Source organism: Episyrphus balteatus, chromosome 1 (genome assembly GCF_945859705.1).
Source record: "Episyrphus balteatus chromosome 1, idEpiBalt1.1, whole genome shotgun sequence".
In the NCBI taxonomy this organism is placed as follows: Eukaryota; Metazoa; Arthropoda; class Insecta; order Diptera; family Syrphidae; genus Episyrphus; species Episyrphus balteatus.
In genome coordinates this window covers 117463698-117485022 of record NC_079134.1, presented here as the reverse complement: position 1 = coordinate 117485022, position 21325 = coordinate 117463698, and the positions used below count along the sequence as shown (strand labels likewise).

The following is a 21325-nucleotide window of genomic DNA, read 5'->3' as shown; positions in this document are numbered from 1 at the left end:
TTTCAGTTTCTCTCTCTCCCTGTGAAGTTGTCTTTTTCTTAGTGCCTGTGCTAATCTTAATCTAATCTTAGATCTTAATGTTGAAAAATGCCAAGCAATCACATATTCCCGCAAACGACTCCGTCCTCCACCACGTGACTATTTTATCAATGAATGTATTGTTTCAAGAGTAACAACCATTAAGGATTTGGGTTTAATTTGTGATAATGAACTTAACTTCAGATCCCACTATGACAATATTATATCTAGGGCTAATTCTGCTTTAGGTTTCGTCAAGCGCTGGTCTAAAGAGTTTTCTGACCCTTACGTTACGAAATCACTTTATACCACGTTTGTGAGGCCTTTACTTGAATATGCTAGCCAAGTCTGGTCCCCTTATCACCAAGTCCACATCAAGAGAATTGAAGCAGTACAGCGTAGATTCCTCCGTTTTGCCTTAAGAGGACTTCCGTGGGTTGATAATTTCAACTTGCCCCCTTATCAAGAACGTTTGCAACTCATTAACTTACAATCTTTAGAAAAACGTCGCGAAGTTGCCGATGTTATTTTCATACACCAAATTTTATGTAATGTAATTGAAAACTCCACCCTCCTCGAGCAAATTAGTTTTAACGTAAGTTCCTATTCTCTCAGAACGACCCCGCAATTTCATCAAGCTCTTCATAGAACTGATTATGGCAAAAATGAACCGATTACGAGAATGTTAAGGAATGTTAATAAAAATTGTAATATTTTTGATTGTAATAACAGCAAGATCACACAAAAAAACCTACTATATGGTATTTCATAGCCCTCTTGGACCTAAAGATTAGTAAAGATTAGTAAATAGTGAAATAGTAAAAGAGAAACTGAAACTGGACTTTTTATTTTTTTTTTACTGATCTAACAAGTGCATAAGCATGCTTTTTTATTTTATTTATTGTTTTTTTTTCTACACTTTTTTAATTTTTTTACTTATTTTTAAATTTTAACTTTATTTAATACTTTATTTTAATTCTTTTTCTATATGGTTGTATGTTTCCCCATGCTCCCATATAGTTACATATTTATTTTTACATTTTGTATCTGCTTGTAATAAGCAGCCCCGCTCTTATCTCGTGTTTATTTTTTTTCTTCAAAAAACTCTAATTTAAGTGCCGATATGACTAGCCACCGCAAGTGCCATCATACTCGGTGTAAATGGACCCCAGCGCGTGCGGTATCTGGGGGGGAAAGAGGCGTGGGATAATTTAATTCGGCTAAAATTTTTCGATAATTTGTATGGGAGCTAAAATTTAGCGCGAGCTGCGTACCAGGCTTATTTGCTAAAAAATTAGTTGTTTGCGTGGTTTTTCGGTTTTTGTGCGTTTTTCGTCGGTAATTTAAACAATTAAGCCTGGTACGCTGCTCGCGCTAAATTTTAGCTGAGATAAAATTCCCATACAAGTTATCGATAACTTGTATGGGATCTATTTTATCTCGGCTAAAAATTTTCGATAATTTGTATGGAAGCTAAAATTTAGCGCGAGCAGCGTACCAGGCTTTAAGAATTACGGTAGCTGTTATTGGTCGCCAAATTGTTATGTTTTGACAATTTGGCGACCAATGTCAGTTTGGAAGATATTACATTTTTAAGGCTTGGCCACACCGGAGGGTATGCGGTAGCGGTACGGGTAGCGGTAACGATATTTGTATGAAAAAAATTCCACATCCGAACGTTGATGTGTCAGTTTGAAATTTTGTTCATACAAGCCTTTATGTGTACTGTGATTGAACAGAACTTTAATAGGTGTGTTTTTTTGTTTATCTATATAGATTTTGTGCAAAAAAACGACATCGAGATTTTTGAAATCAAAACAATTTACGTGTTAAAAACAACAAAAACTTTATCTGTATAGATTTTTGAAAAATCCAGATAATTATCCAGATTTTACTTTCTCTCGATAAAAACAGTAGTGCCTAGGTAGTTTAATTGTTGTGTTCATACAGAAATATCTGAAAATATTAACAAAAAAAAAAAGCGGAGAAAACGAGGTTTGAAAAAAACTCTCATAGAAAAAAATAATAAAAAATTAGTTTGACATGGTTGCATTGAAATGTTAATATCTCGAGATATACGCAATGCACTTTTCAGATAAAAGTCTTAAATGGATCCTGATAAGATTGTTGAACAGATATGTATATAAAATTACCAAAGTTTTTTCGAAAAATTAGAAATAAAAATAAAAAAGTTTTCACATTTGATTTTTAAAAAATCGAAAAAAAATTCAATATGGCTACCTTCAAACGCTTATAACACAAGAACGACGCAACTAATGTTAATGGTCATGGTCTTAAAATGTAGCTAAGAATATACAGATAATTTTTGGTTTTTTGTGAAAAAACAATTTTTTTGAATCCAACATGGATGCCATGGCCATCATTGTATATATATTTCTATAGTACTATCATGAAGTCGAATTTAGTATTAGTTGATGTCGCCACTTTTTTGAGGTGGCGCTCAGTGTGTTTTTTTCATACAAATTCTGCTTTTTCAAGTCACCACTAGAGTTCCTGAGATCGTTTTACTTCATGATAGTACTATGGAAATATATATACAATGATGGCCATATGAAAATTTTTGTTTGCATCCAAAATGGATGTAATGGCCTTCCCACTTCGGAGTTAAAATAAAAAAAAAACAAAAGCAACATTTTTGACAGACAGCTGCCAAAGTATGTGTACAGTGGTGCCAAATGTTTGCATGGATTTCAAAAATCTCGATGTCGTTTTTTTGCACAAAATCTATATAGATAAACAAAAAAACACACCTAATGTTTCGAAAAGCAAAAAAGTGTGTGTGGAGCCTTAAATGTTTACAGCGGCTCCCTTCAACAGCAAAAAAAAACGAACCATCAAAAATGACATATTTTTTCTGTCATCGTGAATTCTTGTGTCATTCGCATTTGTAATACCAAAATTTTTATCGCAATCGCAAAATAAAATAAATTATTTTGGTATTTTAACAAAATGATGTTTGCTTCTTCACATACCTTGGTAATTTATATAAAAACTTACACAATAACCACAATTAATCAAACTTCCATTACAGCCACCGTTTTACTTAACAAGTATCGGTCGAAAACCACACTACTATTCAGCTCGCAAGAATTCTACCCAATTTTCACAAAAAAACATTCGAGATTACCAAAAGACCGTCCTCGACGAACTTGTTTCAATATTGAACAAATCGCGTGCAAGTATTCTAAACATTGCCACTCATAATGCTTGTGTGAAAACATTCTTCGAAAAGGGCAGACTAAATCGAGTTCTTGAGGATGTCGAAATGTCCTTGAAACATATCGATGCGAATATCATTGCAAAACAAATCGCCAGTAATGGAAAAAATTCAAAACACCTAATGAGTGTTACTGTGAGTACAGGAATTTCAGATGTTAAATGCTTGTTAAATAAAAGAAGAGGATTCAATTCTAATTACGAAATGTAAGTTTTAAGTTTACTAATATTAAATGGAGTTTTAGTTTTAATTTAATTTTTCAAGCAAATTTGTTCGACACTTTAAGACTGATAGATCAATTGAGGCAGAGGCCAAAAGGAATCCTTCTCTAATTGCAAGAATACGAAATTCTCTTGGTAAGTTTATTTAAAATTTTTAATTACTGCTGTTATTTTTTTGTAAAATTGTTTCTAAATGAAAAGAAAGAATATTCAACCCAACAAAAATGTGATTGACACGTTTGCTTAGCAGTTAACACTTTGGCGGATAGGAAGTTTCTCAAAATAATTTGTGAAATTTAAAATTCTCGCTTTTCCCTTGTAATTACTACTTAGTGGAGTGCTCTCAATCCAGGTGGATTTAAGCTTGTTTGTCCAAGTTGGAAACATCAATGTATTTGAGGTCTTCCTCTGTCACGTGTCCCACCGGTCTCAGCGGCAGTATTTTCTTACTATGTGATCAACGCTGTAAAGCCCATTTAATTTTCCCTTCTACCCTTCCCACTCTAGACCGAAGAATATTTCTCTTAAAGAATCCAGAAGACTTTCATCAGCGTTCCGTTGAAAAATTTTTAAAGGCCGCAAAAATAATCGCTTTCACAACAAAAGGGTCGCAAATCAGAAAAATTGAAAAAAGTCGCTTTTTTGTCGAAAAAGTCGAGAAAAACACAAAAGTTGTCTTATAACGAGGTGTTGCTCTTTATTTACTACAAGATAGATAGATAGATGTTTTTTATTACTTAAAATTGTTAAATACAATAGTTTCGGTTACAATTGAATAAAATTTAAATTGTGTAATAAAAGTGTTTTGGCGGTGGCAATGCTGTCTGCCAGATTGACTATGTGTTTTCAAACTGTGTTCAAAGAAAATGTTTACTATTTAACAGAATGTAAATGAACAATTGCAAAAAATTATATAAAGATGCAAATAGGGATTTCAGTTTAGCTTAAACAAAAATAAATTACTTAATAGTTAATACATAATTTTTTTTGAAGTATGGATTAACAGCTTTTAGTTTGGCAGAAACAAAATTAAAATTGAGTAAAACTTGGTTTCAAGATTACAAAAAAAAAAGAGCTTTTAGTTTGGCTAAAACAAAAATACGGGTTTTTGAACCCATTAATTTAAGCGTTATGTACAGACTTTTAGTTTAGTTAAAAACAAAATTTCAGTTATTAAAAATAATAGTAAAATAATAAATAATATACAACAATAATATATACTAGTAATTAGAAAAACATGATATATAATTGAATCATTTATTTTCAAAACATGATAAGTCCATGATTTTAAATTTTGCAGGAGAAGAAAAAAACGTTCTATTTTCTTTTGATGTGTGTAGCAAAATTTATAAAAAATGTATTCTGTAGAACTTTTGCCTAGGTACAAAATAACGTTTCGATTTTAATTTTTGGAGAGATAGTTCAAAAGATAAAAAATAAAAACGCTTTTGGACTTATCATACTTTGAAAATAAACGGATGTGAAATTAGTTTTAAAATGGGTACACAATTTTGCTTTCATCCCCAGTCTATCACAAAATTGTATTTGAGATTAAAATATAATGTCCGGAGTGCTTCTTTAACTTTAAAGACTCTTTGAACTTAAGATTTTCAGCCAGTACCTGAATATAGCATTTACACATAAAAAAGCTGTTGTTTATTTTCAAAAGATGATAAGTCCGGGACTTATCCTGTTTTTGATACTAAAAAAATATTTCGCTTAGCTGTATAATCGGTTATAGATGGAGTAGATACTTCATTATTTTGAAGATAGACGTGGTTATCCCTAGAGTAACAATTTAGTCAAAAAAACGAATTTTGAAAAAAAGTAGACTTATTATGTTTTGAAAATAAATGATTCAACTGTACTGTTTTTAATTTAAGTATTAAGAAAATTCTGTTATAATCATTTCTCTGTAACAGATTGATTTTTCAAGATAATTGGATAGGTTTTTCCAATTTTCACCGTTTAAAATTGTTAACGTTTGCTCCATAGTTAGAGTTGGTTTTCCAAAGTAGAGGACTCTAAGTTCTTTATAAACTGGGCATATTTATAAAAAATGAAAAGTATCTTCTTTTGAATTCAAATAACAAAGGGTGCAATGTGTAGTGGATGAACCCTTATAGGCTGAGCCGTTTAAATTAAGTTGCTCACTTCTTGCTTTACAGATTAAAGAAATTTCCCTCGTACTGTATTCATCACTAAAATAGTTATTTATGAGATTATGTTTCAAATCGGGGTAAATGACTCTGTTGATTGAAGATGACATTTTTTGTAAATTTTCATTACGCTGGTAGATGTCGACAGCCTGTAATAACCCGTAGAGTTGTTCTTTTAGTAATATCAAGTTAGTATATTGGAAATTTAGCTCAATTCCACACTTCGTTGACCATTGTCTCCATTCTCCTATCCACTCCACTTTGTTATCTATGATGTACTTTGCTATTGACAATTGAATTCTGTTTGGTGAATATGCCAGTACTTTCAAGATGAAGTCAAAGTCTAGTTTTAGAGTATGAATAAAAAGAGCAGGAAGGCCGGTTTCAAGTAGTAGAACAAAGTTTGGAATATTGGATGGTAAGAAGAAAAGCCGTTTGAGAAAGTAACCTTGAAGTTTTTCTACTTCTTCGTTTGACTGATATCCCCATGTTTGACAGCCGTAGCACATAACGGAGCGTATTACAGCATCAAATACCTTGTACTTAGCTGAGGTTGGTACATCTTTGCTACTCATAACATCTTTCCATGACGCGTTAGACGCAATCAGTTTTTTTTTCGAGGTTAGCTTCATATGAGATTTTAAAAGTAGTCCAAGGTATCTGTCACTATTTCAATGGTGAGGCCACCATTAAAAAACCACTTTTCATTCGAATTAAGTTTTGATTGTGTATTTCTTACTATTATTACTTTAGATTTTTCTAGATTAACCGTTAATTTCCAGATTCTACAAAAATCAACTATCTTATTTATCATAAGTTGTAAACTTTGGGGCGATTGTGCTAAAAGCACAATTTCATCTGTGTACATGAGTACCTTAACGTTTAGACCTGCAAAACTTACTCCAGCGGATAAATACATTGAAATATCATCAATGAATATAGCAAAGAGAACTGCACATAAAAGACAACCTTGTTTGACACCAGATGTAGTCTCAAACCATTCAGACATATCTTTCCCATCCCAAACTGCTGAGCGAGTGTTTTTGTACATATTTTTCAGGACCAAACGTCTTATAACGAGGTTTTTATTAACAAAACAAAATAATAAGTTTAGAAATTAAAAAAAAGTCTTCATTTTACGAATTTATAAGGACCCCGAAGAACACGAGTTAATATTATTATCACAACAAAAACATTACTGTTAAAAAAAGAGCCAAGTTCTCCTATGTTGAAATTATGCTGGCACAAAAAGTATTGAGATGTAAAAGTGTACCAAGTTCTAAAGTTTGGGTTCAAATTCGTATCAATAAAATTTTGATTGTTCTCTTGACAATTTTTCTTTTAATTACCGATTTTTAAAGTTATTTCAAAAATTGCCAAGTAAACAATCAAAATTTTGTTGATACGAATTTGAACCCAAACTTTAGAACTTGGTACACTTTTACATCTCAATACTTTTTGTGCCAGCATAATTTCAACATAGGAGAACTTGGCTCTTTTTTTAACAGTAATGTTTTTGTTGTGATTTCACTACTTTTTGCAAGGTATGGCTGTAGAATTGAAAATCTCTATATTTGATGAAAATTCAGTGAAAATGGGCGGTTGCCACGCCCCCTGGCCGAAATTCTCAAATTTTAAATTTTTTCCTTTGTATAAACTACCAGCTCTACCATTCCACCAAATTTCAAGATTCTACGATCATCAGAAGTGCTCTATAATATTTAATGATAATTCAGCGGAAATGGGCGGTTGCCACGCCCCCATGCTGAAATTCTCAAATTTTAAATTTTTTCCTTTGTATAAACTACCAGTTCTACCATTCCACCAAATTTCAAGATTCTACGATAATCAGAAGTGCTCTATAATATTTTATGAAAATTCAGCGGATATGGGCGGTTGCCACGCCCCCTGGCTGAAATTCTCAAACTTTAAATTTTTTCCTTTGTATAAACTACTAGTTCTACCATTCCACTAAATTTCAAGATTCTACGATAATCAGAAGTGCTTCATAATATTTGATGAAAATGCAGTGGAAATGGGCGGATGCCACGCCCCCTGAACTGAAAATCTCAAATTTTCGATTTTTTCCTTTGTATACACCACAAGTCCTATCACCGTGTAAAATTTCAAGTTTCTACGATATCGGGAAGTTCTCCATAATTTTGATGATCTGTCAGTGAGTGAGTGAGTCAGTCAGTCAGTTACGGTTTTTGCGATTTTTGAAGCCCTATATCTCAGAAACTACTCATCGTAGGAGGCTGAAATTTTGTGAGGTGTTTGGTTTTGACTATCTCAACAAATGTAGCGAGTTTGAAATTTCTAGCATCTTTGGTGTGGAAGTTAGAGGGGTGTCGAAAATGGCCTGAGTTGTTTCCTGTAAATAAGGGTGTAGTGCCAAAGTTGCTAGAGAACTTGGATTATTATTTAGATCCAGTTTTTCAATAGCCAAATAAACCCCAGTTAAGGCGTATTTCTAGTATTAAAAGTTTTTTTTATATTGAAATTTATTCTTCTGATAGTCTAACTGACGATTGAAAAATCAGTGCTTACCTACTCAAAATAACTGTTGCTCAAACATTAGCCGTGTTTATTAGTACATAACTGGGTTTTTAGCCTACTAAAATCAAAATCAATAAACAGTCCTTTGTGGTTCTTAACAGTATAAAACGTTATTTAACCCACGTAAGCAATTACCAATAAAACACGACTAGTTAAGCACGCCAGTAAACTAGCCGTTTACATTATAAATGCTAGGATTTTTTAATCCTAAACGACAGACATAAAAATATAGTGGCGCAAAATTTTAAACGATTCAATAAATTGCTAAAGCCATTTTAGTAAGTTACTAAGCCAAAAAGTATACGGATTTTTAACTTAGTAACTTACTAAATGGCCTTAGCAATTCACTAAATGGTTTAAAATTTTGCGCTAATCAATTCATAAAATTAAACATAAACAAGAAATAAAACAGCACTATTCAAATGCTAGTTAAAATGGAAGCTTAGTTACTGTACTTAGTTACTGCTTTCCAACAATAGTAGTAAAAGTTAGAAATATTTTTCTCAATTAACTCCTACAACAAATATGCATGTGGCAAATTTCAGTTTAAGAAGTAGGAACAATTCCTGCCACAAAAGATATTTATTAGGAATAAAAAACTCAACCATGTTGCTAAAAAATAAATAAAATGAAATTAATGAATAAAATGAGAAAAAAACTGTCAAGAACATTATATTTTTCTTCTACTCAACAATTTTATGAATATAAGTTAACTTAGTTAATGTTTTTCTTCCAAATTCCATTTAAATGGCTGAGCTCATACAACTTCTTTTCGAGAGATAGAAAAAAGTAGCTATTATGAAATTTTGAAGAGATCGCTTTTAATAAAAAGTCGTCGCTTAGTCGCTCAGACCTAAAAAAGGTCGCAAATAGCGACTAAAGTCGCTTTGCTCATATAAATATCCATGCCTCTGCCCCATACAGCAGAACTGGAATCATTATTACAGGACTTTCTTGGTATCAGAACTATTTTCGTGTCGTTTTCGAACTAGGGGTTGTATTTTGATCGCCTAGTAACAGCCAGTACATTAGGCGGTGGCGTATCTGGTAGCTGTGCTTCTTTTGATCTCCTTCAATTCGTCCTCGTCAAATAATTTGCTTTTTATTTTTCAATTCAAAATTATTTATCAAACATTAGTCACCGAACTATTCTTACTTACTTCTACTTCTTCTTCTCCATTAGTGCTTCATATGTGGAACCACATGTGGGGTTGGCCTGGGCCCCACGCTATCGGGTGTAATCATTTATTTTTTTTGCATTCGACTCCAAAAATTTAAGCTATTGATACCATTTTTCATGAAATCCGATTTTCGTAGCAAATTCGGGGTTTGTGATAAGGGCTCCTCGGAACGTCCAGCAATCCAGGTAATTCGAAAAATGCCTGTATACAATTGCGGCGAGATCAATTTGGTTGGGAGAAAACTGTAAAACTCCTTTTTTAATAAAAAGACGTCAGTATGTAGAGTTCCCCTGTGATAACCTGACCTGATTTAACCCTCTGTCGGCACACGGGTGCGAATTTGGCAGGACAAAAATAAAAGGCGATCACAAAAAAGTGTCTTTATAAGGGTGAAAATACAATTGTGAATGCAATATTCGATTTCCTCAAAAATTCTACATCAATTTCATACATGATTCTCTATAAAATATTGAGACCGAAAAAAGTTCTAGGGAAATGAAAAAGTATAAACCAAATTCGCAAAAAAGAGGTGTGTCTACAGAGGGTTAAACAGCTCATAATAATGTTCAAACTTTTTTGGTGAAGTGGACGTTCATTGTATTTAAAATTCACCGCTATCGTTCAACATCACCGCTTTTGAATCTTTGAAACCAATCAAGACAAGTCGGTTCGGATAGAGAATAATTGTCCACCAAAAATCAAGCAGAAAAGTAAAGCTTCCCGGAAATGAAATTTTGTTGGGATGAACTCAGACATTTTCGACCCAATACAAATCTCTGATTCTTCTATCCTTTTGACAGTACTTTGACATAAATCCATTGGAAATTTAATTTAAATTAAGATATTACTACTTTCGACATCTGGCGTAAAGCGATGGAAATTAAGTTTTTCTCGCAATATTATTTATCGGTCCCCAGAAAATGAACTATGGCCCTGTTTTTAGAGTTTAGTTCGAGTAAATTCATCGTTTTTTTATGATAAATTTATAAAAAAACGTTATACCTTAAAAATGGTAAAAAAAAGTAAAAATCCCTTAAAATCTCTTTAAATAATGTAAATACATTATTTTAACATACCCATTAATCGTTTCCTAAAGTATAATACACCAATTAAGAAACATCGTAAGTAAAAACTTGACTGTTTTTACCTTTACGCTTGAAACTTTGTGTTTTTTTCTAAAGGTTTAAAAGGTTATGTTATGACCTTTACGAACCCTATCTAAATCCGTTACTGCCTCCTTTTCCTCCTTAAAAATCGCCAAGGACAGTCTTCTAGCATTTATTATTCGTTTTCTAAGAAGTAAAATACTAGAATACTTCTTTGCTTCTGTTCACTTTCTTCTTTTCTTTGGGACGTACAGATAAACGTGATGTTTTGAAATTTTGTTCCGATGCGAAATGTTACAAAGCGATTGCTTATAAGACCTGAGATCGAATCACGGCATACGTTCGTTAAAGTATGGCCGCTATCTGTCCTTCTCTTTTTCTACTGATTAAATAGAGACGGCAATGGTCAAAACGTTAACGTATGATCGTAATCATGCGCCGTGATTCAACCTCTGTGCTCTGAAATGTCGGATCAGTCCATATAAGGTTTTCACCAAGTAGTTTGGCCTAGTGGACAAGTGACGCTATAAATTAAGAAAAAAAATGCTTGATATATTTGATTGCATGAAAAGTCTTCTGCCTAATTTAATAAATCAATTTCTTTAAATTAAATTTCTTTAAATTTTTTAAGGTGGATCTTCAAACAAGTATGAGCCTTCAATTGCTGTTCATACAGAAACTTTGACAAAACTTCTCAAAAATACAAGTGAACATGGCCTTCAAAAAGATGGGGTTGTAAAATTTAATTTTTAATAAACACACAAATTATATTTATCTATATATTCTTAGGAGAAAAATATCAAACTTGCGTTTGCTGAAGGTTACCTGGCGGCCTTGAACACAGACGAAACTAACAAATCTGGAAAAACCATGAAGTATTTAAAGGTAACACAAAATAAATGCCAACAATTCTTTTAATTGTGTTATATGTATATTTTTTAAATTAGGTATTTCAACAACTCCTTATAATAGTTGTGTTTTTAGGCATATTAGTAAGCCTCTTTTCATCGTCCAGTGGATCAATGTTTAGGTTTGTTGTTTTATTAAAAAAGTAAGTTATTTAATATTTCAATTTAAATTATACTAGAATTCAGCTGGGAAATCAAGTAGAAGTAGATCCAGAGGAGATTAATGTCACTTTTGAAGATGTTAAAGGCTGCGACGAAGCCAAACAAGAACTGAAGGAAGTTGTCGAATTCTTGAAAAACCCTGATAAGTTCTCTAATCTTGGTGGGAAACTTCCAAAAGGTGTGCTATTAGTTGGACCACCCGGCACTGGAAAAACTTTGCTTGCACGTGCAGTAGCTGGAGAAGCGAATGTTCCATTTTTCCATGCAGCGGGACCAGAGTTTGATGAGGTGTTAGTAGGTCAAGGAGCACGTAGAGTTCGAGATTTATTCAGTAAGTTGTGCATTATTTTTGTGTTTTTGTATATAACACTGGTTAACAGCCAAAATGGACACTCACTATTTTTTTCTTACGTAATTTGACCTCAGGGACTCGTTAATCACTTTAAAACAAAAATACCTTGTATAGGTTTTCGAGGTATGATTTTTCAAAGTTTTTGTCGTTATTTTTCCCACCATACATAGTATTCGGGCTATATCTTTAGTAAAAAACGATCAATCTGAACAGAAAAACCAGCACCTGTATCAAAACATTTAAAAGAAAAATGGCTCAAAAAGACCAGAAACAGTAGACTTTGAAAGTCTATATTTTATCCAATTTTAGCCGTATTAAATTTTTGTGACCATTATATTGTAAAATAAAGTATTTTCTTTTCTCCGTTACATGTTCAATATCTATAAATGCTCAAAAGATAAAAATAGACTACTAAAAAGTCAAAAATATCGCTTTTTCCTCTTTTTTGAATATATTTTCTTAGGTTTTTTACAATATTTTTATTTTAAAATTTTTTAAAAGGGTGCAAATCGATAGGAAATTTAGTTATCTACAAAAAGTTACTTAGTACAAATTTTTAAATACGTCAGTATGAAGAGTTCCCCTGTGATGACCTGACCTGATTTAAACACCTCATAATAATGTTCAAACTTTTTTGGCTGACCGCTATCGAACAACATCACCGCTTTTGAATCTTGGAAACCAATCACGACAAGTCAGTTCGGATAGAGAATAATTGTCCACCAACAATCGATGACTTTCCGCAGTTGCTGTTGCTTGCTTTTCAAGTTATAGGCAAAAAATCAAAAAATAACAAAAAGAGTCGAAAATATTGATCTTTACAAAAATGGTCATATCTTTATAAGTTGCACATGCAAAATTTAAAACTATGAAGACTCGAAAGATTATGATTTTTTCTTTCAGTAAGAAATTTTTTTTTTGCAAAAATTTCCTTTAAAAAATCGATTTTTTAAAATGTTTTTTGTTCAGTTCAGATTGATCGTTTATTACTCAAGATATAGCCCGAATATGCTGAATGCTGCGAAAAATAACAAAAAAAAACTTTGAAAAATCATATCCCGAAAACCTATCCATAAACATTTTTTTAGATAAGATTTACTAGTTTTCTGGACTCAAATCTATACGATAGGTATAACGGCACTTGGTGTGCAAAAAATTTTTTTAGTTTATGGCGTAATTTATGGTTTCTTGTGAAGAAAAATATTGAATTTTTTTTTTATGAAAAATAAAAAAAAATAAATTGGCACCAATATGAATTGAACCAAGATTCTCTGGAATCCTAGATTCCATTTTAATTTTTTTTTCAATTTTTAATCAAATATTCAATATTTTTTGTTCACGAAAAAACATAATTTACCTACATCAACATGAACTAAAATTTTCGTTTAACTTTAAAATAAAACGCAATTCACTGCTCGAAATTTCAAAATAGAATTAAACAAATATGCCAATAGGAATTGAACCTATGTTTCCAGTGTGTGAACCGAATACTCATCGAATTTTTCGAATTTGTGGGGTTTTCTAAAACTCCGTTTAAGATTGCCGCTCGATACATGGTACATGTCGTTCGAAATTGCAGCTCAGGATAAAAGCGGAATTAAAACAAATTTATTTCTACTACTTAGAACTAGATTTTAGATTTAGATTTTATTCATTTAATGCATACAATGTAAGAATATGTCTAATAATATGTTATGCAAATATACATATTATAATAATGGTGAATTAGCTACTAAATAGAGGAGTTTATATAAACACAATCATCTTTTTTTTACCTTAACTAACATTATCCTTATAAAGAAAAGTAACATAACATATGTATATACAACTGTATTTAAAAATCGTATCTAATACTCATACAAAACTATTATACAGAACTTTTTGGAAAATTTAAACCTAGCTTCGTCACTTATCAGTTTTAAATTTCTTGGTAGATAATTCCACAGGCGAATAGCATATATGAAAAATTGTTGTTCAGAAGTATGAAAATTAAGGAAAATTGAGTTTGGTTTAGAATATAAATAAAAGCATGGAACCATGAAAAATCAAAGATTAGCGGGTAGGAAAATGGCCAAAAATCTCTTGAAATAAATAGAAAATCGAGTAGGTGGACGTCCCACAATCTTACTTATCTACTTACTTAATGTGGCGCTTACAATTCAGGATAGATCTCGACTTCAACCTATAAGTCTTTTCAGCCAGCTTGGTTCCTAGCTAGGTATCTCCAATTGCACACGTTAGTTGAGGTTCTTTTCCAACTGAGCGCTCCATTTAAAATGAGGTCTTCCTCTCGCACATTCTCAAAGGAAGAGGAAGATCACTTTTGGGTCGAGTTTTGAAAAACTTTTTATCATTTTCGGTTGTTTCAATAAATTGTTAAATATTTTTTTATTTATTACGTGTACTAAGTTGAATCTTTTTGAAATGTTAGTCAAAAATGAAAAATTTCTTGAAAATAATGTGTTCTTAGCATTTTTCTAAAAGCTTTAAAGCCCCCGCACACTACAAACTTTCTATCGGCCGACAGTTTAGTCGGTCTCTTAATCAGTATGAAAATGTATGAAAGTGCGCACACTACAACGATTAAGTATCGGCCGATCAAAAAGTTTGTTTGACCAACAAAATAGTTTGTTTTGCTACACAATTGCCTTCAAACTAAAATATTTCTTACGCCTGCCTGTGCGCACACTAGGAGCCCAACCCGACTTAACTATCGGCCGATAGAAACTACGTAGTAAGCGGGGGCCTTAAGTCTTTTAGTTGTGTTCGCCGTAAAACTATTTGCTCCCCTGCCCTGTGTGAATTTCTCATTTTTACTTGGTGACGTCACTTTCAATAAATACATATAAAATATTTAATTTGTTCATTTAAAAAATGTGTATTCATGTATTATTATTAAAAAAAAAATAATAATGAAATAAAAAAAAAACAATAATTCCTATTTTCGGAGGCAAGATAGAAAAAATTATAAACCAGACCTAAAGCCCACTTAGGATTGAATTTATAAAAAAAAAAAACATATAATCCAGTCAAATCCAGCTAATAGACATTTTTTTTTACTCAATACCTTCGTCTTGGCATTCTATAACATACCTCAAAAGTCTAGAAAAATCTCATGTCCGCAATACGCGATTTTCAAGGTCAAGACGCGAAATGGATATTTTCAAAATTAGCAAAAATAGAAGATGGTATTATATACACATATGGTACATGATATTTAATGCTGATTTCAAAAAATCTAAAATCAAGGCAATCTGACGTCTCTGAAAAAAGTTTTACCTGTTTTTCATCTGCAAACCCATATTACTATAACAGTTGCAATCTTACTACCGAAAAACCCTTAAAAGTTATGGTAGACGAATCAAATTTTGCATGAGGGTTTCCATATCCATTATTATTAAGAATCAAAACAATGCAATGAAAAAAACATATATAAATCTATGAACAAATGGTATTTTTTGAGAAAGGGGAAATTTTAGGATATGCACTAAAAAACATCCTGGTTCAATCTTGGAATTAGTGCTAATAGGCTAATTTTTTGGTTTCTATCTTTGTTTGGATATTCCATAACTTATGTCAAAAATCTAAAAAAATCTCATGTTTGCAAGTCCTAATTTTCCAGGTTAAACTAAAGTTAGATGCAGATTTAAAAAAAAAAATAAGAAAACTTTAGATTCTTATATGTATACCAACATAACCCATATGATTTCAAGGTATTGTTTAACGCTGATTCCAACAAAACCCACAAACAAATCAATCTGATCATTAAGGTGGAGCGATTTTATTTTAACTTTTTATTTTCGAATTGGCATAGTAATAAAAAGTTGCGCCATTTATAAACGAACGAAACTGTATGCTAAAAATTTTTAAATAATTTTATTTTGAGGTGCCCCAAGTCCTCTGAATGCTTAAAAAGGGGACTTTTTGACCTTTTAATTAAATGGGGAAAATAAAGTTCAATTCATTTTTTTTTTAATTCATGTTTCACTGAGTGTGAAACTTGAAAAAAATATAGACCGAGAGCCGGGAGCAGATTTCTTGCGTGAGAGGTAACCGATTCATATGAATGTCAGAGGTAGTGTGGGTCATGGTGATGACGAATACCTTAGTCTGCCTGCATTTATTTGGGGCGTTGTCGAGAAAAAGCGCATCAAAAGTACCATTTTTCTGAAAATCGATTTAGTGAGGGTAACCACTTAAAATTTATAGATAACCAACGCCACATACTCACTGATAACAAATATACCAATGGCAGACATTTTAAGTGGGGCCAAACCCCCGGCAGACTGTCCCGAAAATGCGTTTTTTTTTGGCGTTTTTAGACTTTGGGGTAACCACCTAAAATTAATCGCATCCTGGAGCGGTGGACCCCCTGATAACAAAAATACCCATGGCAGACATTTTAAGTGGGGCCAAACCCTCGGCAGACGGTTTCGAAAATGCTGTTTTTCTGAAAATTGTTTCATTTAGGGTAACCACTTGAAATTAGTCGCATCTTGTAGCGGTGGACTCCCTGATGACAAAAATACCCATGGCAGACATTTTGAGTGGGGCCAAACCCCTGGCAGACGGTCCCGAAAATTCAGTTTTTCTGAAAATTTATTTATTTTACTTTTTCACATAACTCGCGTATTATTGGACCTAGCAGAAAAAATTGTATAGCAATCTTAAATATAATTTAATTTCCTACAGAATATGTTAAATAAGTTTTTTCGATTAAACCTTCGGTTTAAGAGTTAGGGTGGTTTTTTTGAAGCAAGTCAAAGGGTGATTTTCTTATTTTCGTCATATCTCTTTTATTTGAGCTTTTTTAAAAATTAATTTGAAGTAAAAGTTGTAGAGCTTTTTATTACCTTCATTTATTACATCAACGGTTTTTCGATTTGACAGACCGTTTTCGATCTGTAGGAAAAAAAAACTTCAAAAAGATTGCAATTTTTTTATAGGAAAAAGGTTCTACATAGTACAGGGTAATTTGCAATAGATGTAACAAAAAACCTAGACGTGTAGGTTGCACTCAGGCAAGAAAATATTGTATAGTTTTAGGCGGGGAGGGACGAAAAGATTGCAATTTTGTATATATAAAAAAGCTATATAAAAAATTGCAAACTTTTTAAAGTTTTTTTTCCTACAGATCGAAAGCGGTCGGTAATAAAAAGCTCTACAGCTTTTACTTCATTCATATTTGTTATCAGTGAGTATGTGGCGTTGGTTATCTATAAATTTTAAGTGGTTACCCTCACTAAATCGATTTTAAGAAAAATGGTACTTTTGATGCGCTTTTTCTCGACAACGCCCCAAATAAATGCATTCAGACTAAGGTATTCGTCATCACCATGACCCAGACTACCTCTGACATTCATATGAATCGGTTACCTCTCACGCAAGAAATCTGCTCCCGGCTCTTAGACTAATAAGTTACTTGGCTTTTTTAATATATTTTTTAGAAAAAAGTCTTACGAAAAGTATGAACATCGAAATTTAAGAATTCTAGATTTTCAACTAACCGCACCTTTGTTAAGATTTTTGATTGAAATCTCAATTAAAAGTGAAGTAAAACATATTTTTTAGATGATTCAAACTCAGTTAAATACGAATTTATAAGAAAATCTATACTGAACTTTATTTTTCCCCATTTAATTTAAAGGTCAAAAAGTTGCCTTTTTTAGCATTCAGAGGGCTTGGGGCACCTCAAAATGAAATTATTTAAAAATTTTAAATATACAGTTTTGTTCGTTTATAAATGGCGCAACTTTTTATTACTTTGCCGATTCGAAAATAAAAAAAAAAAATAAAATCACTCCACCTTACTGAACATCCCTGAAAAGTAATGTACCTTATTCATGTTGATCTAACACAAATATCTGAAGTGTAGTTTTTCAATTTTTAAAAATCTGCACCTTATCTTCAAACCAGGAAAATTAGGTTGCATTCTCCTCAAACAATTCATCCGATGCATTCTTGACCGAACATTGCCTCTGCCCAATACAGCAGCACGGGGGTTATTAACACGTTGACTGCCACCGAACAAAAAAAAAAGTATCCCCTGAGGGCCAACCTTTAACGTTTGTTTTAAACGTATCTCTCTGTGTCTTTAAATTTAAGTAATAAGTGTTTTTGATGTGTTTTAAAAGTGTGATCACCGTAGGGTCACATGGCCCCTTATGTTAAGTGCTTGTGCTTATTCCTAAGTGACCCACCGGTGGGTCATATCTTCTTTTCTTTTAAGGAATGTTCTGACTGTGACCCACCGGTGGGTCACCTGGCCTCCTGGGAAACTTTTGCGTGACCCACCGGTGGGTCACTTGGCAGTCAACGTGTTAAGGTCTTGTACAGGGCTTCCTTGGTTCTTTAAGAGAGGGCTTTACTGCTTAAATGCATTCTAAGCCCGAAAAAACAGTGATTGACAAAAATGGTTCTTTTCTTAGAAAATCTCTGACTACCACAAAATTATATCTGTCCATTGTGAATTAAAGATACTTATGTACATAAAACGTTTTTCAATTTCCAGAGGCCGCAAAAGCAAGGGCACCCTGTGTAATATTTATTGATGAAATAGATTCCGTTGGCGCGAAGCGAACCAATTCAGTCTTGCACCCTTACGCCAACCAGACTATTAATCAGCTTCTCTCTGAAATGGATGGATTCCATCAAAACGCTGGCGTTATTGTCTTGGGAGCAACAAATCGTAGGGATGATCTTGATCAAGCACTTTTAAGACCTGGCCGTTTTGATGTAGAGGTAAATTTTTTATTTTACATATTTTTTTAAGAGTAACATTTTTAAAGCTATGCAATTACTAGGTTGTAGTATCAACACCTGATTTTACTGGGCGTAAAGAAATTTTGTCTCTCTATTTGTCTAAAATCTTACATGACGAAATCGACATAGATATCCTTGCACGAGGAACGTCAGGCTTTACTGGAGCTGATTTAGAAAACATGATAAATCAAGGAGCTCTAAGGTATTTTTATTCTTTATACATATGTGTTAATCTAATCTAAAACAAAATTCTTCTAAGAGCTGCGATAGACGGTGCAGAATCTGTGACTATGAAACATTTAGAATCGGCGAGGGATAAAGTTCTTATGGGTCCGGAACGTAAAGCCAGGCTACCAGATGAAGAAGCGAATCTCATTACAGCTTACCATGAAGGCGGACACGCTATTGTAGCCTATTACACGAGGGTAATAATTCAAATCTAATAACTTGTTTGTCAAAAGCTTAATTTATTTTTGAATTTCAGGAATCGCATCCGTTGCATAAAGTTACCATAATGCCTAGAGGACCTTCTCTTGGTCATACAGCATACATCCCAGAAAAAGAACGTTACCACGTTACAAGGGCTCAACTTTTGGCCATGATGGACACAATGATGGGTGGCCGAGCAGCTGAAGAGCTTATATTTGGAATTGATAAAATAACATCTGGAGCAAGTAGTGATTTGAAACAAGCGACTTCAATTGCAACGCATATGGTAAAAGACTGGGGAATGTCGGAAAAAGTAGGATTACGTACAATCGAAGGTCCGAAGGGTCTTGGACAAGGTGACTCATTAGGTCCATATACCGTTGAAGCAGTTGATGCTGAAATTAAAAGAATTCTAAGCGAAAGTTATGAGCGAGCAAAAGCTATACTAAAAAAACATGCAAAAGAACACAAGGCACTTGCAGAAGCTTTATTAAAATATGAGACTTTAGATGCAGAAGATATAAAAGCTATCATGAATGGATCACAGTAACAAGATACGATGTACATTTTATATAAGTTAGAGATAGTAATAACAATATTTTCTATGTTTATTGTTGATTTTGTATATACAATTACATTTTGGCTTGAAAACGTTCGAGAGGCAAAATTCGCACACGTTTGCTTAGTTCATTAAAGTTAGACTTTTTAATTTGATACATTTATGAAAATGTTGTGAATATGAAAAAAAAAAAAAATAATAATAAAAATTGTGGGCATCTGAAACTAGTTCAACTGTAATGCCAGAAGGCGTCTGGAGCTTAAGAATCAGAGATGGCAGTATTTTATTGATATGAGTTAGTCAATTATATGCCCTTTGTCTAGACAAAATAACAGATTGAATTAATAAATTATCAAAACAAAAATTATTTTAAAAGAAGATTCAAAATTTATTTACTTGTTAGTTTTTTTTTTTTTTAATTTTGGTTTTAATAAAAAAAATTATTTATATGATTTCCAAAAGGTTCTCTTTTAGGTTTGTTCTCAATGCCATTATTATAGCTGATTATTATGTATAGCTTTTGACAGCAAGATTCAAAAGACTTGAAGTAAAAAAGTAAGAGATGACTGTTTAGAGACGCAGCTGGCTGGAAAAGGCTATTGAATTTAACTTTGACACACACATATCTTTTGAGGCCATCAATATTCAGGAGAAATTGTTGCCTTTGTATGTACATTATATCGTCTCGCGAGAATAAAAAGGCCGTATTTCGAAAAAATTCAAATTTGATATTTTGATGCAATACGATTGATATCAGTTATATATTCAATTTAAAGTTCTTTTCAAGTTAAAAGAATAAAAAAAAAAAACGAAAAAATGAAAGCCAGGCCTTAAAATTCCATACAAAATTTTGATCCAAATTGTATGTGGTCGTGTATCGAATTCTTAAAAACCTGTCAAAATTATTGATTAAAATCAAAAATACAAAATTAGACAATTTCTTTTAAACATATCACCTTGATTTTTTAGTTAATATATTGCAACTTATCGCGAAATCTATTAAATAAATTTTGTTCACTTTCGAATAACCTTAGTCATTATTCCTTGTTTGATTATGTACGTTATTAAATATTTTATTTTCTGCACTGTTTCTCAAAGAACTTCACATAAATCAAAATAAATAAAAATAAAACTAATCAAAAATACTTTTATCATTTAGAAGATATTCATGCTTATTCGATGTCATGTCGTTTTTCGACAGCTCTAGTTTCCTTTGTCGTGTCGTTTTTCAAATGGCACTTTTTCGACGCCACAAATCTGTAGTGGATTTTTAAACAACAAAAAAGGAATAAATATCTGTCACACTCTTATTTTTTTTTTTTTTTTTTTTTTGACGGGAGGAAATCTTCAAAAGACACTTGGCAGTATTCGGCACCAAGTAGTGTGGGACTCTTAACCACTAAAACCACCTCTTTATCAGGACCAATCTTGAGAGATCGACATCAGATTTTTCTTTCTTAACTTTGTAAAATCACTTTGGGGGAAGTTTAAACTTTTAATACTTTCCCATGTTTTTTTAGACCATAAGCTCATGAGGCTTGGTTCTTCTTAATCTCCGAACATGGTTTCTGGTATTCAAGACGGACACCATTTCAGAATTGGTATGACTTTGCAGTCTCTGATTATGGGATACAGCGTATTTTTTAACAACTTCTGTAACCGTTTCTATTT

The 21325-nt window shown here is 32.5% G+C and overlaps 1 protein-coding gene across 1 annotated transcript; it reads left to right on the top strand.

Moving 5' to 3' along the window:
• Nucleotides 1-2881: 2881 nt before the first annotated feature.
• On the top strand, nt 2882-20045 carry LOC129919131 (ATP-dependent zinc metalloprotease YME1L). Its single transcript, XM_055999981.1, has 11 exons — nt 2882-3015; nt 3071-3462; nt 3521-3612; nt 11114-11214; nt 11272-11367; nt 11430-11512; nt 11570-11883; nt 18416-18645; nt 18708-18868; nt 18926-19091; nt 19151-20045. The coding sequence occupies exons 1-11, from the start codon at nt 2989-2991 to the stop codon at nt 19643-19645; spliced, it is 2157 nt and encodes a 718-aa protein (XP_055855956.1). The 5' UTR covers nt 2882-2988; the 3' UTR covers nt 19646-20045.
• The last annotated feature ends 1280 nt before the right edge of the window (nt 20046-21325 follow it).